Genomic DNA, 9444 nt, shown 5'->3' on the forward strand with positions numbered 1-9444 from the left:
GCATCCCAGTGACCCTTACAGGGGCTCATGTCTATGTGCTGGCCAGGCTTAACCTTTAGCACCAATGACAAACAGCAAGCTGACGGTCAGGCTGCTGAAATTTTTGAAACATAGGGTAACAATGAGTATCTACACAGGGTGGGTTTGGGGTTTTGGGTTTTTTTTTGTTTTATCACTGCTCCTGAGCACAGTGGGATGCAGCCATTTCATTTTTACTCCTGCCCATGAATTGTTTCGGGTTTCCTCTTCTTTCCCTGTCACGCAGAGAGTTCGTTGGTATTTCCTCTCGCTTTCCTCATTGTTCTGGGCGCAGAGGAAATGCCACGCTCGGAATCCAGGGACAGATGCTGCAGTGTATCAGCAATTCCATTGAGAGCACGCCCAGACAGACTTCCCAGAGACAGAGGGGAAAAAAAATCATAATTCATACTTCAAAAATTCATATTAGCAATTATCATAAACACGAAAACAATGTAGGGCAATGACACCTCTTTTCTCTCTTCCCATGACTAGTGCTTCAAATTGTTTCATACCAACACATCCAAAGCACTTAATTTGTTCTCCATACGCATTATGGATCTAAGTTTATACATATTCTTGCCTTTTTGTGTCAGGCCAGCTCATTTTGCCTGTTCTTTCACAGCTGTAGAAGGTATGAGCTACAGCATCAAGCACTGCCGAAGCCATGCAGCGCTGAGTGCAGGCCTGAGGCTCGGCCGCTCGGGGCTACCGCCGGGAGGGGAAGCGGGCAGGCTTCCCCACAGCCCTTCAGGGTGCCCCTGTCCCAGGAGAGGCGCCTGGAGATCCGCAGCTCTCCCTTCCCTGGGCACTCCTCGGAGCTGAGGGAGAACCCTCCCGATCCGCTCGGCTCTTCCTCCGGAACTACAAATCCCGTCGCGCTCCGAGGAGGACTACAGCTCCCAGAGTGCTCCGCGCTGCATCCGGAGGGGACGGGCCAAGATGGCGGCAGGCGACGAGGAAGGGTCTGCGCCGGAGCCGGAGCAGGAACCGGCGGCGGAGGAGCCGCGGAGCTTCAAGGACTTGGTGAGGCTGGGCCGGAGCTGCTGCCGCCTCCGGTGCTCGCTGCTCTGTCCCGAGGAGTAGCGTCCTGCTCCCCCCGCGGGGATGAGGCCCGGGAGCTGCCCGTGTGCCCGCGGCGCAGACACGTGCCGCGCTCCGCGGGGCCGGGCCGGGCAGCAGCTGCGGGCCCTCGCGGGAGCTGCGGGCACTCGGCCGCTGCCCGGCTGCGGGTGGCGTTGCTGCTCCCATCGCCGGTCCGCAGCCGGCCGCCGCTGTCTTCAAGCTGTCTTAACTTGTTTTTTGGTTTCCGTGGTCATGGGTCACCCCTGAGGTGAAGAGATAGAGGTGTGTGGGGAGGGAAGTTCCTTGTGTAAACGAGGGTAAAACCGACCATATTCTTCCTGTGAAAGTCATCTCTAACAGATTTGGAGCAAATCCGATGAAGTTCCTGGTGGCAGTGCGGATCACTGTGAGCAGCCTGCCCTTTCAGAGAGTTGTGCTGGGGCCTCGTGTGGTTTGTCTCCGCTAGAGAAAAGTTGCCTCTGTTGCAGCATGTGTTTAATTTAACTCTGATTTAATTTAGGTTTTTTTGGTGATATCTGTTTCCCTTTTCCCTTGTCACTAATGTCCAGGGAGTGACAGATGTCCTGTGTGAAGCTTGTGACCAGCTGGGATGGAAGGTGCCAACGAAGATCCAAGTTGAGGCTATTCCAGTGGCTCTCCAAGGTGAGCAGTGTACTTCTTTGATCTGAACTGGGGCCTGCTCCAGGAGCTCTGTGTGAAGGAATTTTGCTGAGTGAGAAGGATCAGGGATCAGTGTGTCCCAACTTCTTCATTGTGGAGGATCTCTGTCTAGAAGTAGTTTTCATATTCATTCTGTGTCCTTCCCAGGTGGGGCTTGGAGTACTAGTTTATCCTATAGCACTGCCTGCAGTTACAGACTTTCACATGGGTACAAACATTGTTCCTTGAGGGTTCACTCTTGTTGTGTAGTTCTGACACTCCATGTTAAATAGAAATCTTATTAATAATTTGAATTGCTAGTCCACATTGATCATTTTATTCCTGAAATACTCAGGGATATACAGGAAGCTTCTAATATGTTTTGGACTGTGTTGCTTCTGGTAGAGACCTACAGAGTGTGTTTGTGTGTGTGTGTGTGACTGAAAGTGAATATGCCTTGACTGATTCCTTCTTGTGTATAATTTGCTTTGCTGTGAGCAGGCAACTCTTTGAAATTAGATTTCTGAGGTGAGTAATGACCAAACCACAGTGACTTTCTGTAAGCATTCTGGAATTACAAAAAAGTAAATTACTGAATTCAGCGGACATTTCTGTCTCTAGAATTTTTTTTTTAACAAAACCCCCCAAAAACTCTCAAGGAAGAAAAGAACAACATAGGGACAGAACTTTCAGTGAACAAACTTTCAGTGGCTGCTCTGTCCTAGCATTTAGCTTTTGTCAGACTCTTTTACTACACATATGAGATTCTCTTGGGGGAAAAAAAATCAAACACCAAGGTAAGACTGCATGCCTGAGAAATTGTTTCCAGCGTGAGGTGTGTTGACAGCATGTTCTTCTCGGCTGCCTGAGCTCAGGAGATCATAATGGATTCTATTGATGAATTCCACCCTCTTGCCTGCATTGTTCTGGGGCAAAAGACTTTCTGTCCTACCCTTCCTAGGGTAGGACCTGAAGGAACTGGTTTAGATTGCCCTGTTAATCAATGGCACAATTGTGCCTTGTGAAACGTGAGATTGGTAATGCTGTTGTCCTGTAGTTTGTGTGCTGAAGTCTCAAACAGCAGAGTCTGTTTGTTTCCTTGTAAGCCAAAAAACAGATGACATTTGGACTAGAATAGTGAGGTTTACAGTTAAGCTGTAAACTGATGTCAGATTTGAGACATTATAAAGTACCTAAGTTTTGTATGAAGCCCTGTATATTAACAGAAATTTAACTAGAAAATAGACTGTTGAGACTGTAATCATTGTACAAATAAAATCACAGTCTAAAAATGCTTCAGAGAGATTCTGAAATTCTTTGGTTTGGCCCTTTGTGGGTTGGTTTTGGTTTTGTTTTTTTTTTTTGCCTTCTGTGTGCCTGCCTTTTTTTCTGTCCTTAGGGAGTTCTTGTGTTTTGTAGCACAGTGCTTTAAAGTCTTCTTTCTCTGTTCTGGACGTGTAACAGTTTTTTGCCCCCTTGCTCCTTCTCACAGGCAGAGATGTCATTGGACTGGCAGAAACTGGCTCTGGAAAAACAGGAGCCTTTGCTTTGCCAATTCTCCAAGCACTGCTGGAAACACCTCAGCGGTTATTTGCTCTTGTGCTCACACCAACAAGGGAGCTGGCCTTCCAAATCTCAGAGCAGTTTGAAGCTCTTGGATCCTCCATTGGTGTTCAAAGCAGTAAGTAGCTTTTATGGTATTGGGCCAGTTTTTCTGAAGACCAGTTTGTCAGCTTGAGATTGGAAAGATAAAAATAGAGGATTTGTATCAGGGGTTGAACAAATGTGAGAAAAGCATATGCTGCTGGAAGACAGAGATCTGGTATCAGGTTTGAGAAAAAGAAACTGAGTGGCCTTTCCTTATAGAGTGGTCTACAGCTCTTCTGCATTCTATGTCTAAATAGTTAAAGGTGGAAGTAGAAGAGAATGTTCTCAATAGTGGGTTTGTGTCCAGTGAAATTGCATAGAGCTCCTTGCTATGGTGTGATGTAGTTTAATCTTCCTTTCATGCTGTCTGTATTGATTCTTTAGATAATCTCAAAAAAAGCTTTGTGGGTATTTTTAGAATTCCTAGATTTTTGCAGCTGAGTTAAACTGCAAGGAAGAGATTCTGCCTGTAGCTCTTCAGCTGTGAAAATAAAATACTTGTGGCCAGTAAGGAATTAATTGCATGGCTTAAGAAGCCTAGGAAGGTCAGATATGCTAAAATAAAGTAAGTGCTCATAAAAATAAGTAGCTTTTAATTTGTACAGAATTGCTGTGGGTGGTGGGCAGTCAGAGTAAACACGACAGTGCCAGGGGAGGGCTGGTGCTACACTGAGGGATTCACTCCACTCTCTTTGTCCTGCAGCGGTTATTGTGGGTGGAATTGACACGATGTCTCAATCTCTGGCCTTAGCCAAGAAACCACATGTTATAATTGGTAAGTTGATGTGCTGGGGATGTGGAGTGTGAATATTATCAAACTGCAGCTAACCAAAGGAAGGAGAGTACATCCTTCATTTGTGTTTTGTCCCAAGCTCTGAGTACTGATTTGTTAATGCTTCTAAAGTGTCCACCAGTAACTTTGTTGTTACAAGCTCATTCCAAAGCATTCCTGCTAGACCTAGAGTGCTTTTGGCTTGTTTTTTCATTCTCCTTGAGTACTTGAAATGCTGGTCTCATCCTTCGCAGTACAGCTTGTCTACAGTCTCTTTTATGTCACTTCTTTTAGGACATTCTTCAGAGAGTCTGACTCCATTAGTCTTATTTCAGAACATTCTCTGAAGATACTCTATGAAAGAGTTATTCCCACAAAGCAATCTTTACTTTTCCTGGGCAAAGAATCCCATTTCTGTAATGGACAGCTGTCTTGCCTGTTTGGATCTTTTCCTCTGCTTTCATTCTGAATTTACTCTCATTATGCTGTTGGTAGCAACCCCTGGCCGTCTAGTTGATCATCTGGAGAACACAAAGGGCTTCAACTTACGGGCTCTGAAGTTCCTAGTGATGGATGAGGCTGACCGGATTCTTAACATGGATTTCGAGACAGAGGTAGGGATCTGCTAAAAGATGAGTTTGGAACAGATGAGTTCCTTTAAAATCACTTCATATGGGCACATAGGAAATACTGAGCTGTTCTGCAGAAACTAGTAGTAAATTGTAACTAAGATCTCATAATTACACACAATCTGTGGTGGGATTACAACATAGCAGAGTTCTGCAGAGCTCTGCCAAGGCAGTAGGAGGGACTTTGACTCCATCCACTAGTGTCTCTGGAGTGCCTGATGTAGAATGTAGTTACTGTAGAAAACACACATTCCTGTAGAAACATTGCCTGATATTTGCACTGTTGTTGGACTTTTGGACTACGCACTGCCTAATTGTCAACAAGATATCAGCCTACACCTTCCCTTTAGAAGAAAAAAAATTTGTTCCTACTGAATGTTTACACATGCATTACTCCTCATGTGGTTGATCTTTTTATTTGTGGAAGGTTTGTGTCTTGCTAGCTTGTAGTATTTAGTATTTCCATTTCTTATTTTTTTACAGGTGGACAAGATATTAAAAGTGATTCCTCGAGACAGGAAGACATTCCTCTTTTCTGCCACCATGACCAAGAAGGTGGGAGCAGACTAATCCGTTTTAATTCTCTTTCCGTAAGGCTAGCCTCTTGACTAGACTGTATTAATAACAATTTTCTGACAAGATCTCTGTCCAGCTAAATTTCTTTGATCTTACCAGGTTCAAAAACTCCAGCGTGCTGCTCTGAAGAATCCCGTTAAATGTGCTGTTTCTTCCAAGTATCAGACAGTTGAAAAACTACAGCAGTACTACATTTTCATCCCCTCCAAATTCAAGGTAATGACACTTCTGTTTCTTCTCTCTTACTGTCTTTTCTTGTTCCCACATCTGTCCAATATCTTGTCATTTTCTGAGTCCTAGACTTGATGTTGCACATGTGATTATCTCTGAGGTGTTTTGACTTCTCTCTCTGTTTCTTTACAGGACAGCTACCTGGTTTATATCTTGAATGAACTGGCTGGTAACTCTTTCATGATATTCTGTAGCACATGTAACAATACTCAGAGGACTGCTCTACTGCTCCGCAACCTGGGGTTCACTGCCATTCCCCTCCACGGGCAGATGAGTCAGGTATGGGCATGAACCCTCAGAATAGAGTAGGCAGGGGGCCTGGGGCTTGGGAAGTGGGCTGCAGCATACTGAGTCACACCTGCCTTGCAGGAGGAATATTTCACAGCTATTGGACTGGACTGATCCACAGAAATTTACCTAATGTGAATGCTGCTGCTGATTCTGTAATATTTAAAAAAGAAATTAGAGAAGTGAAATTTTTGAGTAGTTTATCCCTCAGTTCTTTTGTGCCAGTATCTTATCAAGAGGATATTAACTAGAAACTAGAATGAGTGTTATTCTGTCATTCCCTTTTCATCCTTTATCCAGAATAAACGTTTGGGCTCTCTAAACAAGTTCAAGGCAAAGGCACGTTCTATTCTGCTGGCTACTGATGTTGCAAGCAGAGGTCTGGACATCCCACACGTGGATGTGGTGATAAACTTTGATATTCCTACCCACTCTAAGGTAAGCATGTCTGTGTGCCAGCTGAGAGCTGGTCACTGGGGGCAGATAGACAAACAAGGTGGACAAAGGAACAGAGACATCTTTTCCATGTTCTGCTGACTGGCAGCCTAATTCATGATTTTCTACATTGAAAGGTGTAGTTCAGCCTCTGCTATTGAGTTGATATCTCTGTTTGCATGGTCTCATGGCCTGGGTTGTAGAAGTGATCCCGTAAGTGAAGAGGAGAAGTAAGGAATGCTCTGTGTCTTTGCATTTCTGCTCAGACTGTATGTTTTGCCTTTTCACATTAATGGGTTTTGAAAACAATTTTAAGATATTACTAGTTTCATATAGTCATCTCTGTGTACATGATCCAGGTCTGCCTACATATTTTAAGCTGTGTTTACAAAAAAGTAAAAAACTAAATTCTGTGATTATGACATTCAAAAAGCATTTGGTTAAGAAAGGTGTCCTTAATATGTCTCACCTTCACATCAAAAGTACAAAAAGTACAGCAAAAGGAAAAGAAAGTAAGTTACCAAGTCTGTATGGAAAGTATGGGGTTATCTCAGGGATGTGACTGTTTCCCAGCTTAGTTCCAGAAAGCATGCCATTAACCTGCACTTCAGGAATTGCTGTTGTTGCTTGCAAGGATTAAGGATACTGTGCCTTGCAAACAGAAGAAAGCATGGTAGGTCTTTTGAAGACACTCCTTTTGTAAAGGCACAAAAGTAAGAAAAAAGAAAAAAAACAGTGGGGGCAGCAGCTTGAATGGTGTTATTATGGTCTTTGTGCTCTTCTCTCTCACCTAACCCACAGAACAGATCCTTTCTTACAATCCTCTCTCTGCAAGTCCTCTGGAAAAGGGAGAATTTTAATTTCCATAATGTAGTATAAAAACTGGAAAACAGCCTAGAACCATACTGACCAAAGATGCTCAATAGATCAGACTCTTCTAAGTTATTCTCAATCATCCTCTCTTTCACCATGCTTACCAAGTTTAACTCTGATTGTGAGAGAATTTCTCTGGAAGATGAACTATGCAGAGCACTAGATTCCAGGACTGAAAATGCAGGCATGGGATCACTGTGAATATTAGCTTTCGAAGGAAGTGAGAGTGAAGTCTTGGCAAAGGTCATGTATTGCAACTTTTATCCTGCAGTCTGAAATAATTGGATTTGGTCTTCTCATTTAGAAAGAGAAGAATTCAAATGTTAAAAGTGAAGTTGTGCCTCCACTTAGGCTCTTCTCAAAATCTGATGCTGCACACCCTCCTGAGCATTTAATGCTGGCAGTATGTTCTTGACATTCTCTTGTTCTTTCCTAAAGAGAAAACATATAGGCTGATCTGCCATAAGATCTGTTCTGTGTTTGGTGAACATACATTATTGCTTATCAAGAAAATTCTTTCCAGGATTACATTCATCGTGTTGGGAGAACAGCTCGAGCTGGGAGATCTGGCAAATCCATCACCTTTGTTACACAGTAAGTGATAAAATTTAATAGACTTATTCTTCCCAGCTGTGTTTCAGAGCAGAAAATATCTGACCTTATCCTGGGTGAGAATAAAATACTAATTTTCATTTTGAAGTACCAGTTGGTTTTATTTAGTTAAAGGGGAGCGAATTCAAAGCCCATGGTGGGGAGGGAGAAGAGTCTAGAAAAATTCTAGAAGCAGGCATTCATTGAGCAGAATGGTTTATAATTGTACTATAAAATATATTTATATATTTTTTTAAATATATAGTGCACGTTAAGTAACTTTGGGGGTGTTTTATAAACACTGAAGTATTTGTCTAAAAAGAAAATCTTTACCAAATATTGCTGAACAGAGATGAGGTGAGCTGGATAAATCAGAGAAGCCATGCCAAACGGCATCATTTGGATGCAGCTGAGCTGCTTGTGAGACCATCAGCACAAACCAACAGTACCTGTGGGCTGGAGATAAGGGCTGAAGTGTGTGAGTGGTGACAGCTGAGGCCCTCTCAGGAGGGCTGGTTGAAGCTGGTGCCTTGTCTTTCTTCAGGTATGATGTAGAGCTGTTCCAGCGCATTGAACACCTGATTGGCAAGAAGCTGCCAGCATTCCCCATGCAAGAGGAAGAAGTTATGATGCTGACAGAGCGTGTGGCTGAGGCCCAGAGGATTGCTCGAATGGTGGGTGCTGGCTTTTTGACCCTGTCCTTGCTGTTGTAGTCTGAATTTCTTCAGGTGCCAAACTTTGGGTCCATCTGTTGATTGCATTGCAGGAGCTGCGGGAGCAGGGAGAGAAGAAGCGATCTCGGAACGATGATGATGACACAGAAGAGGCTATTGGTGTCAGGAATAAGGTGGCAGGAGGGAAAAAGAAGAAAAGGAAAGCCTTCTAGTTTGGTATTTGACCAGACTTTTTTATTTTTCTCTTTATGGCTGTCTGAGCTATCAAAAACAGTCTACCAAGCCATCTCCAGTGGATTTTTTTTCAGAACTACATATGAAATTTGACAGTCCCTGAGGAAAAAAAACCTGATTTTCTTCACCAGCTACAGACTGAGCTTGGCCCTGTTAGTACCATGGTATAGCAGTTTTCCTTTCAGGGACACCGTCAGAGACCATCACCTCTGGCCTGGAAGCAGCTGTGGTCTGGCCCTGCTCATTCACTACGAAGTGCAGTGTGAGTGCAGCTTTTGCACTGCTGCAGCCTGTCCCACTATCCAATCTCACTGAGTGCATCTGGAATCAGATCTGTCAGAAGAAAAAGTTTAAGTGACTGAGTTTTCACAGCACAGCTGTGATGCCCTTGCCTTGGTGAAGGGATGTGTTACATTGAGAACTCAAAATATATTTTGCTTAATTTTGAAGCTACCTGGTTTTCCTTGTCTTGTCATTGACCTGTTCTGGTCACTTTGTGTATCAGCTCTGCCAGAAGGTTTTCTTCTTGGGTCAATCCTAGCAATTCAGATGTGACATCTGCGCCTTAGATTTGTCAGCTGAAGAGCGGTCCAGCACAGAGAGAACAAGCTTCAGCAGGATGAAACATTCACTGCCTGGAATTCGATCCAATACCTGCTGATGATTGTCACCATCAAGGATAGGTCAGGGTTTTGGGTGGGGTTTTTGTGCCCGATTCTCGTAGTACTTACAAGTGAACACAAGAGGGGGG

General features: G+C 43.8%; 1 protein-coding gene across 1 annotated transcript; it reads left to right on the forward strand.

The window, feature by feature from the left end:
• Positions 1-948: 948 nt before the first annotated feature.
• DDX47 (DEAD-box helicase 47) lies at positions 949-9146 on the forward strand. Its single transcript, XM_041416842.1, has 12 exons — positions 949-1044; positions 1653-1746; positions 3236-3424; positions 4094-4165; positions 4658-4776; positions 5275-5346; positions 5467-5583; positions 5731-5877; positions 6187-6324; positions 7718-7788; positions 8330-8459; positions 8552-9146. The coding sequence occupies exons 1-12, from the start codon at positions 961-963 to the stop codon at positions 8669-8671; spliced, it is 1353 nt and encodes a 450-aa protein (XP_041272776.1). The 5' UTR covers positions 949-960; the 3' UTR covers positions 8672-9146.
• The last annotated feature ends 298 nt before the right edge of the window (positions 9147-9444 follow it).

The sequence above is a fragment of the Onychostruthus taczanowskii genome, unplaced genomic scaffold, assembly GCF_017590055.1.
Source record: "Onychostruthus taczanowskii isolate IOZ18803 unplaced genomic scaffold, ASM1759005v1 scaffold53, whole genome shotgun sequence".
Taxonomy (NCBI): domain Eukaryota; kingdom Metazoa; phylum Chordata; class Aves; order Passeriformes; family Passeridae; genus Onychostruthus; species Onychostruthus taczanowskii.